This window comes from Piliocolobus tephrosceles, chromosome 20 (genome assembly GCF_002776525.5).
Source record: "Piliocolobus tephrosceles isolate RC106 chromosome 20, ASM277652v3, whole genome shotgun sequence".
NCBI classification, from domain to species: domain Eukaryota; kingdom Metazoa; phylum Chordata; class Mammalia; order Primates; family Cercopithecidae; genus Piliocolobus; species Piliocolobus tephrosceles.
In genome coordinates this window covers 31,734,115-31,750,926 of record NC_045453.1, presented here as the reverse complement: position 1 = coordinate 31,750,926, position 16,812 = coordinate 31,734,115, and the positions used below count along the sequence as shown (strand labels likewise).

Here is a 16,812-nt window from a genome sequence, read left to right as displayed (position 1 = left end):
CCCAATCCAACCCAGCAGAAAGGCTTTTTAAAAATTTATTACTTGTCCTTAGCAAATTAAGACAATTACAATAAAACATCAACTAACTGGGTTCTTGTGAGAAAACTGAGGTCAGCTTTGAAAGGAGTTCCCCGAGCGTCTGAGTTCCCAGCGGCCCACAGCTGACGGCCGGATCTGTCCTGAGGCGTCATGCGAGCCCAGTGCCTGCCTTGAAGGAAATGAACACCGAAAACAGGACTTGAGAGCAGTACTGGATTGACAGCAGAGAAGGGACTGTTCCTAAGAGCAGTTTCTCACTGAAGCTGCTACCATTTTCCTTTGTAAACAAGTCATCCACCTCCTCCCAATGGTGCCCATTTTCAAGAAGCTGCCCGAGCCTCTTAAAACAGCTTCTTGAAAGGGTTTCTCCACAACTGGTTCTGGAATGTTCTGCTTCAGCTCTGGAGGATGCTCTAAATTAGTTCACCATGATGAAGTTAGATTTGCAGTGAGCTGTAACGAGGAAAACAGTGACTGCGTTAGAAACAGGAAGTAGAACATGACATTTTCTTTTTTTTTTTTTTTTTTTTGAGATGGAGTTTTGCTCTTGTTGCCCAGGATAGAGTGCAATGGCATGATCTTGGCTCACGCAACCTCCGCCTCCCAGGGTAAGCAATTCTCCTGCCTCAGCCTCCCAAGTAGCTGGGATTACAGGCACGTGCCACCACGCCTGGCTAATTTTGTATTTTTGGTAGAGACGGGGTTTCTCCACGTTGGTCAGGCTGGTCTTGAACTCCCAACCTCAGGTGATCCACCCACCTCGGCCTCCCAGAGTGCTGGGATTACAGGCACGAGCCACCGCGCCCAGCTGACATCTTCTATTGTAACAAAGGGCTAGGCACCGGGCCTCACCTATAAACTCCGTCACAGGGTCATGCTCGCCTTCCGTTTTGATGGTACCTGCGATGCTGTCATTCTCCAGGATGGGGAGGAAAAGCTGCACGAAGTCAGAGGTATAAGGAGGAGCAATGACGTCCAGCACCTGTGTGGGGGAGCACAGGGTGACTTCTTCCGCACACTAGTGCGGGGCATCCACCGACATTTGGGTGAAATGGCAATCAGTTTGGAAAAAATCCCTCCCCGCCCCCACCAGCTTCCCTGGTGACACCACCCGTCTCCAACATTAAGATGCCCAGGGTGGTGACGGAGGCAACGTGTGTAATACAGCTGCTGCAGGCAGGAAGTGCTTTTTGGTAAATGAGTATCTGTCATTGTCATCACTACATCAGAAAGCACAGTTCTCAGTTAGGTACAAAATGAACTACATTAAGCCAAAAAGGGCAGTGCTAGTGTAAACAGTATGAAACATGAAACCAACGGTGCATTGCTGACCTCAGTGACAAAATAGCGAATGAGTGAAATGTCAGTGTCCAGCTTCTCCAGACACTTTCGGATGTAACTGACAACAGGAAGTACATAACCTCGACTCAGCAGGTGAACCATCCTGTCCAGCAGTGTCTTCTTCAACTCAAGCTACAGAAGGGGGACAGGGAGCTGGTTAGAGGGCGTCCTCCCCAGCCCCCTGGCGAGCCCCACGGGCACTGCTCACCTGCTCCATCACATCCAGCTGGGAGTGCTCAGTCTCAAAAAGCTTAACAAGCAGCTGCAGGACCTGGGGGTGCAGGAGTTGGTGGCAGGTGCTGATCTACAAACAGGCCAGAGGGAGCTTCGCTGAGCAATGTGGTCACACTCAGCACACAGAGAAACCGGGCACTGTCACAGTCACCAAAGACCTTATCACTGAGGAGGAAGGTCCTGACACCTAAGCCAGGGCCATCAGCTTCCAGTAACACTTGACTGAGATGAAAAAATTTCTGCAGTCAATGACGCTAAGTCCTTAAGAGGAAAATCCTCGCTTAGGACTGAAATAACTATTTTTGAAAAGAGTATCCTCTAAACTTACTAAATAGATGCAATGTTAATGCCAATGTAAACAGCATGAGACGGACACTGTGTACACTGTGAACAGCCCTCCGCCCTCTTACCTCATCCAGCAATGCCAGGTGGACGGGGGTATGGTCAGTCTGCAGCTGAAAGTACCTTGGTTCTGATACAGTCCAATCCACCCACTTCAGCACACCCATCGCCACCACTGGAAACCTACAGTTAAGGCAGAATGCTTCCTTTAGAAAATAATTGAAAACACAAAATATGCTAGAAAAGCGTTAAAGGATGGTTACAAACCAACTCAAACGACTCCATCATTCACCCTTCAGTATGCCCCCCAACCTTTTTTTTTTCTTTTTTGAGACAGGGTCTCACTCTGTCACCTAGGCTGGAGTGCAATGGCACAATCATGGCTCACTGCGGCCTCCCGAGTACCTGGGACTACAGGTGCGTGCCACCATGTCTAGCTAATTTTTTGTAGAGAGAGGGTCCACCATGTTGCTCAGGCTGGTCTTGCACTCCTGGGTTCAAGCGGTTTTCTTGCCTTGGCCTCCCAGAGTGCTGGGATTCCAGGCGGGAGCCACCGTGCCTGGCCTAAGCTCTGCGTATTAGTAAATAGCGTGAATGAATCGGCATCACTCAACATGTGATGCGAGAAGCAGAGTTCAATTCTCTGCTCACTTTAAACCACTTATTTAAAGGAAAAGATCATTAATGAGCAACCCTCAGTGAGTCTGGTGAACTGGGTTGAAGTTTACCTTTATTTAGCAAACTCTTTCTTCATCCCTAGTATCAATGATTAGGGGAAAGACATGCCTAAGAGAACATAGTATTTCTAGGACACATTTATATAACTGGCATAATCACAGATCATTTCTATCTAAGCAATAGTTTGTGAGTATAACTTTACCTATAAATAGACCCTTCAGATCAGGTTTTGTAACTCTGGCTAGCTTTTCCTTCGTCTAATTTGTGAGGATGTGCTCAAGAGACTTCTGGCAAATAAACACCTGAAAATTCCTCACGCTGCTAAAGCTGTCCAAAGTTCCCTACATACTGTTTAAAAATGAAAAAAGACATAAAATAAGTATCACTGAAGCTTTTGTTATTTGAGCTTTCAATATGAAAACTCAAACCACCTCCTCCCCAAAGGACTGACTGAAGAACTAAGTTTCGTTTTACTTACCTAATACACTGATAAAGTGTGCTCAGTTCTGCCACTAGTTCAGAGGCCCCTTTGTTCTCGTTGCAACACAAATTGTGAACAGTTTCAACAGCTTTCGACGTTGACTTCAGCTCATCTTTATTGATGCTCACTCGCTTGTTCTGAAAACACACACACAAGCTAGTGAGCCTGACAGGGCAGATATCCCCGCTGTCGGGGTGTTCTGGTATCGGCCACCTCTCCTTGCAAATCACTTTCCCTATTTCTCAAACTTAAGTTGGGAGTCAATTTAATTGTCAAACTTCACAGTCACACAGTGTACAGAAACTGAAAAGCATTGAGACTAGTGTTTGTCCATGTCTTATGGAAATCAGTTTCATTTCTTTAGTCACATTTCAAATTACGGTTTGCAGAGTATTAAGAGAGGTTACACACATTTTCTTGAGACGTTTAGCACTTTCTCTATGCAGAAACAGAAAAAAAGACATGCTTGATACTAGAGAGGCTCAAGATTTCTTGTAGCCAAAATTCCAAAATAATATCAAAGCAGAGGAGATTTGTCTCCTAAAAAATCCACAGATTCCCAGAACCGATGGTACCTTCTTCCAGGTCTCAACCACACTTGCCGCGTACGCCAAGATGTGGATGTATTTGTGCTTGTGGTCCTGGTTGATCCGAGCCCCTGGTTTAAAGAGTGACTGCATGAACAGGTCCAGGAAGGCTGGAACGCGGATCTGAGGAGAAGCACAGGCCCAGTTCGGGACGGCAGGCCTGAGGGCACTGCTCACCCACCTCCCCTCAGGGCTCCCTACACAGCAGGGGCCTAACAGGCTCCAGGCCGAGAGCGTGACTGAGGAAGGACCAGGACAATGATGGATTTGCATTCACAGCCTTCAGAGAATCAGACAAGCACAGACTTTCCAAAGTAACCTACCAGTTGGCACTGGGGGTTCTTGAGAAGCAACTTACGAGTTCAACCGGAGGAGGGTCCATGCTTGTGAACATCTTGAACAGGACGGTGATGTCGGCAGGGTTCAGGGCTCCTTTGGACAGCATGGCCCCAAGAGCCTGGCAGGCCCTGGGGTAGGAGGCAGCTGTGCCCAATGCTAGTGTGATCTGACTGGCGTCGTGACCTCTTGATGAGAAAAACCAGAGAGCCCGTTACTAACAAGGCAGCTTCTTTTTTCTGTTCTTCTTTACACATAGAATACTTTACATTGTTGGGATCTCTGTTTTTCTGTCATTCCCGAGTGTACTGACTCCTAACATTTACAACACTGGGAAAGTGATTCAAATACAGCTTGCTGGCTCTATAATAAAGGAGTCACGCACTTTAAATACTTATGAACACTCTATTGGTAGCAGAAAATAAAGTTAACACGAGCTCATTTTGTACAGTAAGATACGGACGACACTGTAACAATGAGATTCTGAGCAACTATTTCAGGACTGATGTTATTTGTTACTTATGAATCCCAGTGTAAAACCCAGGTCCATAAATCTGGCAAAGTGAAAAAGAATCAAGTGCTTTACAAAACAGTCCTCAAAGCAGCACTTTAGAATGCCAGCTCTCTAAGTATACCAAAAACAACTCTAACTTTTCCAGCTCTGCTGGATAAAAGGAAATTTTTTTTTTTTTCTTTTTGAGACAGAGTTTCACTCTTGTTGCCCAGGTTGGAGTGCAATAGTGCGATCTTGGCTGACCACAACCTCCACCTCCCAGGTTCAAGCGATTCTCCTGCCTCAGCCTCCCAAATAGCTTGGGTTACAGGCATGTGCCACCACGCCTGGCTAATTTTGTATTTTTGTTTAGTAGGGACGGGGTTTCTCCATGTTTGTCAGGCTGGTCTTGAACTCCTGACCTTAGGTGATCCATCTGCCTCAGCCTCCCAAAGTGCTGGGATTACAGGCGTGAGCCACCATGCCCAGCCACAAGGAAGTCTACCTATATGTTGAACAGAAGGAGCTAGCAGCTTTGGCTGTGGAATGAGGGCCATGGGAAGGGTTTCGTGGGGAGCACTAGGGAGGGAAGGGTTGAGCAGAAATAGGGCCTCTCACTTCTCCTGGGCAAAGCGCTGCACTTCCTGGGCGATCCTGCGCACAGCGGAGCCCCCCTGCTCCTCCTGGGCCAGCACGGACATCATGGCCTGGGCAAACAGGTACGTGTGCTCCCCGTGGCACACCATCTTCTGAAAGATTGCAAGGAGAGCGGGTGTGGGGTTCACTACTCTAGCACGGACAGCGGACTAGAGCCAAGCCTCCTCCCTGTGCTCAGGCCCGGGAGTGAGCATCCCGGAACGTGCCCTCAGAAATGGAGATTCTCTCCAGGGAAGGAGCATCTCATGCTTGAAAACCAAGACCCAAAGTAGTCTCCTTCCAATCTGAGGTTCATAAAGAAAGAACTTACGGCAAACTCAGGGAGATTTTTTTCAAGGTTTTCTTCTCCTCCATCTAAAATTGTAGCTAGAGAGGTCCGGAGCACTCTCGAGAACACTTCTAGCTGCTGGCATGCTGTGGACACGCTGGTGATCTCCCCCTGGTACCCTGCGTCGGAAATAAGCTAGGACACAAAACAAGAAGTCAAAGGGGTGGCATGCAGTGACCGCACCTCCACGGGAAGCTGGCTTGTCAGTGTTCGTGGTGAGGTGGAGTAAGTGTGCGCTGGTCATGGGTCTCGGGCCTTCACTCCGCCCCCACCCTGCTATCACCTAGGTGTGTGCCCTGGGCTGACCACCTCTCCATCGTTTCTTCATATGCAAGAGGAAGATCAAGCAGGCACACCTAAAGCTCTTCTCAAAGCACAGAGAACTCTATGTGTCCCTGCTAAATCCTAAAACACAGTCGATGCTGACCCAAAAACACAGATACAAATTTTACACTTTTCTTTCTCAGTGTAAGGCTTATGAAAATAAAACAATAAAGACCTTTATGGAAAAAAGCAAATATGAACTGTCAAAGGAAACAGACCAACAACCAAAAATAACCCTCATTCACAAACACCTTTCTCTTTAACTCCAGAACTCTTCCTACCTTAACGGTAAAGTTCAGCATCAAACAGTCTGGATGGGCTTCAGCCAGTTTGTAAAAAAGATCCCGCCACGTGGTGTGTGCAATCATCTGTTCCAGCCACGCTGGGGTCTGCCAACAAACACACAAACAGCAAAATAGGAGGAGGCCCCGCTTTTACTTGAGTGGAGATTCTGTTGTATACACGACTGCAGGAGATTGGTGCTGATGGAGTCCCCATGGGCATCTAGTTCTGGGGGAGGCAGACCCAGAGCTGGCCACGGCCACACAGTTGGCTGAGTGACAGGAAGGTCCCTGGATGCCCCCTCAGCTTTCAGAAGATTGAACTCAACACAAGAGGGTACTGAAAGTCGCTTCCTAGGAGACACCAAGACCCACACAGAGCTGCCTTGCACACACAGGCAGCTCATGCTGCCCCAGCTGTATGCCCTCAGCAAAACAGAAAGAGGCCATTTTTAAATGGCACAGGTGGTCTGGCCCATCACCACATGGAGTAGCCAGAAGAACGTTTCTCTCAGCTCTCCTATGTGACTGATGGCTTCAAGGGCTGTGCTCTGAACCTGCCATCCTGTTTGTGCCAAGGCCAGCTCCCCAAGGCTGCTCCCAGCCACAGATGGAATGCAGCAGGGCCTCAAAAGCAGGTCTGTCCAGGAGACGTGGGCTTCCAGAATGGGCACCTGTGGCTTAAAGATTCCCCACTGATATGGCTGGAACTTTCTGGAAACCACACTGCAGCCTAACATTCTTCCTACTAACCCTCATTCCTTCTCTCTTGCCCTCAAGGGTCAGACTGCATCACAGCTACCCCAGCCTCCTCCAGCCCTACCCCCATCTTCCCTCATAGTTGCTTCCCCCCCATAATCTCCTGCAGGCCTAGCCCTGTCTTGGCAACTGCTCCTGGAGGAACCAAACGAAATCCACCACAGCACTCCACGGGCTGTGCCTGGGAGTCAGCCTGAGAGGGGAAGGGGTGGGAACTTGCTGTTTCTTCTCTTGGTCTCAGCACCCGTGTGCCTCTCGTGTGCAAGCATGTCATGACCCTGGGTACAGAGTTTCAAGGGCAATTCTGACTAGATGCAACTTCTGTCTCAAACTCTGATTTTAGTCCCCAACTCTGCCATTACTTACATGATATGCCACACTCCACTGTACACAGGACATTTGTAAAAGACCCTAGGGCCTGGTACTAGACAAAGCAAAATAATTCCTCACCTCTCCTTCTTCAGTAAAAATAGAATCTGCTTTGCGGGGGTCAAAATGTTTGATCAGCAAACTCTTCAAGTGATTTTCCACAGTTTCCTGAACCTGCACTGGCTCAACACCTGAAAGAAAATGAAAGCAACTAAACAATGGCAAGCTCTCCATTCACTGTGTGGCTTTAGAAAGCAAACGGTCAAAAGTCTCTATGTGAATCAAATATCAAAGAATTGCTTCTGACCACTTATAAATGTAAGATTTTGGAACTCTTAAAAGTAGTTATCAATGATATTCAGTGATAAGACCCAAAAAGCAGCACAGAACAGAACACACAAGTCTGGTCCACCCTGACTTCATGGAAAGGACAGCACCGTCTGCAGAGCCTCACTAAGGATAAAGACAAATGGCCACGGCAGACAGGTAGGGAGATGGAAAAACACCTCTGCCCAGTGAGGAGGGAGCAGATGGCAGCCAAAAGAGACACACTCGTATCTAATCACGGGGACAGCAGTGCGTCCACAAGCTTCCGGACAGCACGCACTCCAGTGATGTCATCTGCACCCGGCTCCGTGGATTTACAGTAAGGCTCTACTTTGATCATATTAGCTAAAAGCCATAATCATAGCCAGTCCTAAATTATCCGTCATTTACTGCTTGCTGTAATAGACGTCTTGAAAATGACACACTGAACATACACTGTATAATCCTATAATTCTACAACATGGTAGGGAAAACAGCTCAATGAGAATCACGTTTGCAGGCTACCAGTAAACCTCAATTACTGAATCAAAGATAAGAGGCAAGCAGATACAAATGAGTAAGATAAACATAAAAATAAGTAAGAAGTTCAGCTCTTTCTTACACAAGTCTCAGAAACTGGGAAAACAAGGCAATGTATCAGTGTTATAAGGACACAAAAGTCTATTTTTAAAAAGGTGGGGGTGACTAGCCAGGACACGGGCCACCCACAAAGCACCTGTCTGAATGAGCCACTCAGCCAGCAGGTTCACAGTCTGGGCCACAGCAGTGTAGTTTTCAGATAGGAGCTGGATAACATTCTCTGGAGACCCTCCTGCCTGAAAATACCTAGGGAAAGTAACAAAGCGGCAATTACACCAGAATGAATGGAATGATGGACAACAGGAAGGTAAGGAAGGAGGAAGAGAATCAGGTTTCAAAATTTTTAAAGCGACAGAGGGGGCTGGATGTGGTGGTGCACACCTGTAATCCCAGCACTTTGGGAGGCAGAGGTGGGAGAATCACTTGAGCCTAGGAGTTCAAGACCAGCCTGGGCAACATAAAGAGCCCTGTCTCTCCAAAAAAAAAAAAAAAAAAAAAAAAAAGCCAGGCACAATGGCACATGTCTGCGGTGGCCAAGACCTTGTGAGGCTGAGGTGGGAGAACTGCCTGATTCCAGGAGGCTGAAGCTACAGTGAGCGGTGATTGTGCCACTGCGACAGGGCAAGACTCTGTCTTAAGAAAAAAAAAAAAAGTGGCAGAGGGGCCACCCCTTGAAGCCTTTAGTTCAGTTCACATTACTTTTGCTTTACATAGCACCTTCTGGGTGTATTACAAAACTTTCTCTAAATTATCCCCAGCCTCCTCCCAATACAAACACCTTTCTCACATACCTCTTCAGAGTGTTAAAGATGGAGGGTTCCATGATATAATCCCGGGTGGAAAATTTATGCAGGCATTCTTGCTGAACCTCTGCATCATCCTCTCCTTCTCCAGAATCATCCTCCTGCTGTTGGTAAATGCCAGGAGCCAGGAATTTTTTTCATTAATATAAATACCCTAATCTCACCTTAAGTCGTATAATGCTGCCCATTTTGAAAGTATTCTACACACATTATTTCACTTGACTTTCATGACAATTTCATGAAATGGGCTGGGCAGGTAGTGAGCGGCTAGGAAAATGGGATCCAGGATCACACTGAGTGGGTGTGTACAGCTCCTCCCTGGCAAACCGTGTTCCATGCTCACACAAGTTACCCAATCTCTCTGAGCGTCCGTTTCCTCCTCTGTTAAGTGAAGATAATAATAATACCTATTCCCATTTGGCTGTTGTGAGGATTCCATGAGCTAATTTTTGGAAGAGCCCAGCATAACCTCTGACATTTAGTAACAGTGCAATAGACAGTCAACTATTATTATTATTATTTTCACTATTCTTATTTCATACATGCCATTGAAGAGTAACAACCTGATTCTTGAAAGCGTGAGCCATCACTTACCATTAGAAAGTAAAGATCGCTAACTTGCCTTGCATCGGCACTTCTAGCTGGACTCCAGTCCCAATTCTATGTGGAAGCAACCTCAGGCCTGTCACTCAATCTAAGGGCAAAGCAGGCTTCTTCACCTGCTGATGACCATGTGAGGATGGACTGAGTGATCCCAAACCCTGTTCAACTTTAACACTGCCACCCTAACTAACAAGCAGATGCTTTCTGAACAGTCTGCACTGTGCTCATCAACCAAGGAACCTAAGAAAATATAAGACAAGACAAGGCTTTTTCCATCAAAGAAGTTTACAAACTAATAGAGACAGACCTCCATGCAACCTACTCTAACATAATGGGGCAAGAGCTGGGCCAGGGGTCAGCAAACTATGACCCAGAGCCAAATCCCGTCCTCTCCTATTTTTGCAAATAAAGTTTTGTGGAACACAACCACACCCATTCTTTTTTTTTTTTTTTTTTTGAGGCGGAGTCTTGCTCTGTCGCCGGGACTGGAGTGCAGTGGCCGGATTTCAGCTCACTGCAAACTCCGCCTCCCGGGTTTACGCCATTCTCCTGCCTCAGCCTCCCCAGTAGCTGAGACTACAGGCGCCCGCCACCCATTCTTTTAAGGATTGTCTGTGATCATTTTCCCCCTGTAAGGGCCGAGTTAAGTAGTTAAGACAGAGACAGGCACAGCCTAAAATATTTGCTATCTGCCCTTTTTCAGAAAAGTTTGCTCACTCCTGATCTGGACTAAGATCCTAAAAGCAGTGCTTTGGAAGCAGACAGAACCTGATGACTTCCCACTAAAGACTGTGGAGTCTTCTCTCAGACCAGATTTGTGTGGGGAACCCTGAGCCCCTGAGGGCGTGACAGAGGCCGGACTTCACCCCAAGCCTCATTCCCATATGTCTGTTCTCTTGGGCTTCCACCCTGGGCGCTCACCTGCCTCTTCCACCACCTCTCGGGTCATGCTATCTACCTGCTCACAAATCCAGAATTAGCCTGGATCTCTCTCTCCGTCCTTCCTCTCTTAAGCTCCAGACTCAGGTATCTAACATTCCATTCTCATTTCCAGTCAGATGTCTCACAAGTATCCAAACTCCTTAGGTCCAAAACTGACATCTTTTCCCTGGAAACAGATCTTCTTTCTACAACCCATATTTCAGTAAAGGATTCCATCATATATCTACCTGTTACCCCCAAACCTGAAAATCATCTTCAGCTTCTCCCCCTCCCCCCACCCCCACATCCTGTCACATAGATTCATCAGTTCCATCTCCCATCTGTCTATCCAAGGTGGTCCTTCTTTCCACATTTGCCTCTGCTCTTCCTTATTTTTTGTATGCTTGCAGTAGCAACATTCCCCTAAAGTCTCCGTCTTATTCCTTCCTTTCAATCATCTTTCACACTGTGGCCAGTGATCTTTGTAAGCCACAAAACTGACATCTCTCTCCTGCTTAAAGATTCCCATCTCCTTCAGGAAAAAACAACCCAGCACTAGCAACAGCATGTCCTTCCCACTTCCCCTGTCCGTTCTGACCTCTCGCCACTCCCCACTTGCAACCTGCAGCAGGACTCATCCGTTTCAATGTCTGTAGCTCTTAGTTTCCATCATCCAGACTGAACATCACAGTGGCCTCCTTACACATCTTCCTGCCTCCCACTATGTAACGTGGCATCAGGCGAACAGGATTTGGGTCGCCAACTATCTTTTAAAATCCAGCTCTTGCCACCCTCCTAACACCTTTCCTAACTTTCTGTCCCTCTTCCAAGCTGAGTCACAGAATAAACATGAAACGACCATCTGGTCCACCCCCCCTCATCAATGAGAGCCACAGGTATCAATGGGCAAAATTAGGATCATGATTAAAATTCCCCAAACATGAGACTCCCCAGTCTCCCATCAGTGGGGTCGAGGTCTAACTGCATAAACTTGGGCAAGTAACTCATGCACTCGGTCTACAAAGTGAAGGCACTGATTAGATGGCCCTCATATGCCCCAGTTCTAACACTTTATGACTCAATGGCTCAAGGTGAGCCGGGCATGGTGGCTCACACCTATAATCCCAACACTTTGGGAGGCTGAGGTGGGCAGATTACTTGAGACCAGGAGTTCGAGACCAGCCTGGCCAACATGGTGTAACCCCATCTCTACTAAAAATACAAAAATTAGCCAGGTGTGGCGGCACCGGCCTGTAATCCCAGCTACTTGGAGAATCACTTGAACCTGGGAGGTGGACCTTGCAGTGAGCCAAGATGGCGCCACTGCACTCCAGCCTGGGTGACAAGAGTGAGACTCTGTCTCAAAGAAAAAAACAAAAAGGCTGGGCGCAGTGGCTCATGCCTGTAATCCTAGCATTTTGGGAGGCCGCGACAGGTGGATCACCTGAGGTCAGGAGTTCAAGACCAGCCTGGCCAACATGGTAGAAACCCCATCTCTACTAAAACACAAAAATTAGCCAGGCATGATGGCAGGTGCCTGTAATCCCAGCTACTCGGGAGGCTGAGACGGGAGAATCGCTTGAACCCAGGAGATGGTGGTTGCAGTGAGCCGAGATCAAGCCACTGCACTCCATCCTGGGTGGCTGAGCAAGACTCCGTCTCAAAAAAAAAAAAAAAAAAAAAACAGAAAAAAGAATAACAGGCTCAAGGTGATATACAAGATGCCCCAAACACCAACCCACCACTAAGCTAATTCACACCCTGCCATATGGACCACTTTGGTGGTCAGCAATTTGATAAAGTGGCAATGGAGACAAAGGACGTGGGCTTGGGTCCCCTCTCCTTCCTTATTAGTTTCATGACCTTGGGCAGGTCACTAAGTCTTTTCGTCTCACTTTCTTCACTTACCAGATAAGCAGAGTAACACCCAACTCAAAATCTTGAGTGTGGAAGGCGATAATGCATGACGCACATGGCCCAGGCTCTCACTTAGCTAAGTCTGACTCTATCCACTCCACCCTAAGCCTCCAACACTGTGAAATGATCCAACATGCAAATCTACTCGTGTCACTCCCTGCCCCAAACTCCTGAACAAGCCATACCATTCAGCACTCTCCAAGGATCTTCAGAACCTGCTCCCTACTGACCTCCTGCCACTGCTTCCACCAGGACTTCACAGGGCTTCTTTCAGTTCCAGAAACACATCGCCTGCCTTGGCATTTTATACCACGGCTCTGAAGCCGCCATCACACCACCACCCATGTTCATCAACGTAAGCCCCACTTCATCCTTTATTCCCTCAAAACACCAGTTCAAAATGCACCAGACATCCCCAATCTTGACTCTTGTTAAAAATGCAAGTTCCTGGGCGAGGCGCGGTGGCTCACGCCTGTAATCCCAGCAGTTTGGGAGGCCGAGGTGGGTGGATCACCCGAAGTCAGGAGTTCGAGACCAGCCTGGCCAACATAGTGAAACCCCCTCTCTACTCAAAATTTTAAAACTTAACTGGGCATGGTGGTGGGCGCCTGTGAGCCCAGCTACTCGGGAGGCTGAGGCAGAAGAATCGCTTGAACCCGGGAGGCAGAGGTTGCAGTGAGCCGCAATGGCGCCATTACACTCCAGCCTGGGCAACAAGGGCGAAACTACGCCTCAAAAAAAAAAAAAAAAAAAAAAAGCAAGTTCCCAGGCTCCCGTCCAACTGTTGGGCTGTCTCCAGGGGAGGGACGTGAGAAGCTACATTTCAATCATGCGCCGCAGGTGGGTCTTTAGAGTTAAGGAGGGGACACACCGGCCAGACTAGAGCTGCCTGCCCTGACTCTGCAGGCCCTGTTCTCAGGGTGGGAACAGAGTGATCCCTCCTGGGCTTCCACCCCAAACCCTGGAAGGTCAAGGCCCGAAGATGCTTTCCATCAGTTTGCCCAAAGACAGATGAAATCAGCCCAAGGTGCTGAAGAGTACAGTTTATAAAACAGTAAAGCACATGTAGGAATGCCCTAAGTTCTACTTTTTCACCATGATGCTGGTGTGAAGTTTTTCCACTTTATTTTTGTTTAAAACTGTGTGAGCTCCGGGCCCAACCCTCCACCTTAGCGTTGGTGTCCCGCCCGCCGTGGGGGTCGCAGGGTCGGCGCCGGGCCTGGCCGGAGCAAGGGGGTACTGGGGGCCTCAGGCCGCCCTGCGCCAGAACCTCCGCCGCCTCAGCCCCGCCCCACGGTCCTGCAGGCGAGGAGGCGGGGACCCCGGCGGCCGCGCTGCAGGACCCCGGGTGGACGGGGGCGGGACGGGCTGTGCTTGAACCACACGGTGACCGCGCGGGCCGTGCGCGCGCACACCACCCGCACGCCCGCGGCCTCGCGCCGCGCGGCCTCGCCGGGAGCGGGGCCGGCCCGCCGGCGGCGGAGACGAACGATCCTCGCCGGGGGGCGCCAGGTGTTCCGCCTCACCTGGCCGCCGTCAGCCTCGTCGCCCCACTCGGCCGCGTTCCCGTAGTAGTCCTCGTCCATGATGGCGCCCGCCGCGGCCCCCGCCACGCTCTCCCGCGAGCGAGCGCTGCGCATGCGCGAGGCGGGGACAGACGGGAGGGCGCACGCGCGGCCGCTCGCCTCGGCTAGAGCGGGAGGCGGGACCTGGAGGAAGGGGCGGGACCTGGAGGAAGGGGCGGGGCCTGGGGAAAGGGGCGGGGCCTGGAGGAAGGGCAGGGCCGCGGGCTCGGTGCTGGGAACAAAGGGGACCGGCGGAAGGAACGTCCCCAGTCGATTCCAGAGCGCTGCCGGGGTGGGCCGGCGGCTTAGCTCCGGAGAGAGGTTTCCCACTGGACTCGTGCAGAGCCCCGCCCCTGCTGCGCCCTCCCTGCGAGCGCCAGTTTCCTCATCTGACAGCTGGGAACAAATCCTTCGGGAAGTGTCTAAGACCCACGAAAATGTTTTAATATCTTTTATTTTGGGTAAAAAATACTAAGCGCGACCGGGCGTGGGGGCTCACGCCTGTAATCCCAGAACTTTGGGAGACCGAGGCAAACGGATCACTTGAGGTCGGGAGTTCGAGACCAGCCTGGCCAACATGGTGAAACCCCGTCTCTACTCAAAATACAAAAATTAGCCGAGCGTGGTGGTATGCGCCTGTAATCCCAGGTACTCAGGAGACTGAGGCAGGAGAATCTCTTGAACCTAGGAGGTGGAGGTTGCAGTGAGCCAAGATTGCACCATTGCACTCCAGCCTGAGCGAAAGAGCGAGACCCTGTCTCAGAAAAATTAATTAATTAATTAATTAATTAAAAGGGCCGGGCGCCAGTGGCTCACGCCTGTAATCCCAACACTTTGGGAGGCCGAGGCAGGTGGATCACCCGAGGTCAGGAGTTCCAGACCAGCCCGCTCAACCTGGTCAACATGGTAAAACCCCTTCTCTACTAATAATACAAAAAATAGCTGGGCGTGGTGGCGGGCACCTGAAGTCCCAGCTACTCGAGAGGCTGAGTCACGAGAATCGCTTGAATCCAGCAGGTGGAGGTTGCAGTGAGCCAAGATCACACCATTGCACTCCAGCCTGGGCAACAGAGTGAAACTGTCAAAAAAGAAGAAAGGAGAAGGAGAAGGAAGAGAGAAAAGAAAAGAAAAAGTAATAAATGCAGTGGAAAGTAGCATTTTCAATTTTTTTTTTTAAATGGAAGAAGAGCCCGCAAAGCAAAAGTGCCCAGAGCCAACAGAAATCTCTGGAGAAGGGACCTCTCTGGTAGTTGCCAAAGGGAGCAGCTGATGCTGTTGTGAAGCCTGCAGCACGATTCCTAGCATGAAGTAGGGGGTGAGAGTATGACAGGCTCCTGAGGATCACGGAAAGGTTTTTGTTTGGTTGTTGTGTTTTTGTTTTGTTTTAATTTTAGATTTGGTACATGTACAGGTTTGTTACATTGATATATTGCATGATGCTTCTAATAATCACTTCGCCAACTTTTTCAGCTTTTACCCCCCTCCACACCTTCTGCCTTTTGGAATCCCCCATGTCTGTTGTTCCCATCTTTGTATCCAAATCACGGAAAGTTTTAAACAGGGAGATTAACGCCATCAAATCTGGATGTTTTCAAAGGTAATGCCCATGGCTGAGCGCCGTGGCTCACACCTGTAATCCCAGCACCTTGGGAGGCCGAGGTGGGAGGATTGCTTGAGACAAGAGTTCAAGACCAACCTGGGCAACATAGCGAGACACCGCCCCCTGCCCCCAGCCAGGTATGGTGATACCCCTATAGTCCTAGCTGCTCAGGAGGCTGAGGCAGGAGGATTGCTTCAGCCCAGGAGTTTGAGGGTACAGTGAGCTATAGTTGTGCCATTGCACTTCAGCCTGTGTGACTAAGTGAGAGCCTGTCTATAAGGAAAAAAAAGAAAGGTAATGCCCATGTCAGTAAGGAAAGAGTATTAGAGAAAAGAGCTCCAGAATAGTGATAATAGTGACTATTTATGGAGAACTTATAAGGGAATATGTCTTCATTTATTCAACAAATATTTATTGAGTGTCCCCTAAGTGCCCAGCCCTACGCTGCTCCCTGGAGCTCAGTGAACAAATTGGACGTGATCCTTGCCCTGGTAGAGCCTACATTCTGTTGAAGGAGCTGAATGGGTGGGGAGGGGGAGGGGGGAACAAATGAAATAAGGACAGAAGGTGATCAGTGCTAGTGTTCGGTGGTAATAGGAGAGATCTTCTTGGGGAGATCAGAGATGGCCGCTGAGAAACTGACATTTGAACTGAGAGTCATGTCATGAAAGGGCCAAGCAAGCTAAGACCCAGGCTAGAGCATTTCCAGAGAGCAGAACTGCCAGGGCAAAGGCCAGGCATGCATACTTGGAAAAGAAAGGCCACTGAGACTGGCACCTGGCAGGCCAAGGAGAAATCTAGATGAGGTGGGCAAGGCAGGGAGGGCCAGATCTTGGGAGGAAGTTAGGTCTGTATTAACTGAGGGACATCTCTAAGGATTGAATGTAATAAGGTATGCCAAGCACTGAGCAGAGAGCTTGCACATGGTAGATGTTCAACAAGTATGCAGCATTATGAGGAACATGAAACGTTTGGATTTTTTTTTTTTTTTTTTGGTTTGCTTGCTCTGAGTGGGTGAAAGGACATATCTGAGTTTTCAAAGGCATTTCTCCTAGCTGAGGGGGCCTTACAGAAGGAAGTGAGAAGGTGAGAATGTAAATTAAGAGGCTTCAGTGAGCATTAATGCAGGCTGAGAAGGAGCTACAGCTAACTGCTGTGAAGTTGGTGTCAAGTCCAGAGGATACAACAGCCTTGGAGGTGGGAGATGGGGACCAGGACCAGGAGCAGGGGCAGGGAAAATGCTGCTGT

The 16,812-nt window shown here is 49.1% G+C and overlaps 1 protein-coding gene across 2 annotated transcripts; it reads right to left on the bottom strand.

Moving 5' to 3' along the window:
• Nucleotides 1-3: 3 nt before the first annotated feature.
• Nucleotides 4-14,081, bottom strand: NELFCD (negative elongation factor complex member C/D). Of its 2 annotated transcripts, none has more exons than XR_002735581.1 (15): nt 13,926-14,081; nt 8,947-9,062; nt 8,292-8,401; nt 7,331-7,440; nt 6,122-6,229; nt 5,499-5,651; nt 5,150-5,280; nt 4,061-4,226; nt 3,691-3,825; nt 3,113-3,252; nt 2,025-2,139; nt 1,589-1,684; nt 1,461-1,512; nt 892-1,021; nt 4-492 (listed from the first exon to the last, which is right to left on the bottom strand). XR_002735581.1 is itself a non-coding variant. In XM_023231853.1 (15 exons), the coding sequence occupies exons 1-15, from the start codon at nt 14,037-14,039 to the stop codon at nt 458-460; spliced, it is 1,800 nt and encodes a 599-aa protein (XP_023087621.1). In that variant the 5' UTR covers nt 14,040-14,081; the 3' UTR covers nt 4-457. The 2 variants fall into 2 exon arrangements, 1 of the variants encoding a protein (XP_023087621.1); XM_023231853.1 differs by having other exon boundaries at nt 1,372-1,512.
• Between the last annotated feature and the right edge of the window lie 2,731 nt (nt 14,082-16,812).

Bases quoted from the DNA above. Each gene is read 5' to 3' on its own strand.
- NELFCD (XM_023231853.1), bottom strand. From the start codon at position 14,039: ATGCGCAGCGCTCGCTCGCGGGAGAGCGTGGCGGGGGCCGCGGCGGGC. The intron at 6,230-7,330 runs GTGAGGAATTAT...GTTTGTTGGCAG, and splicing joins TTTTTACTGAAGAAGGAGAG to ACCCCAGCGTGGCTGGAACA. The intron at 1,513-1,588 runs GTGAGCAGTGCC...CCCCTTCTGTAG, and splicing joins AGCTGGATGTGATGGAGCAG to CTTGAGTTGAAGAAGACACT.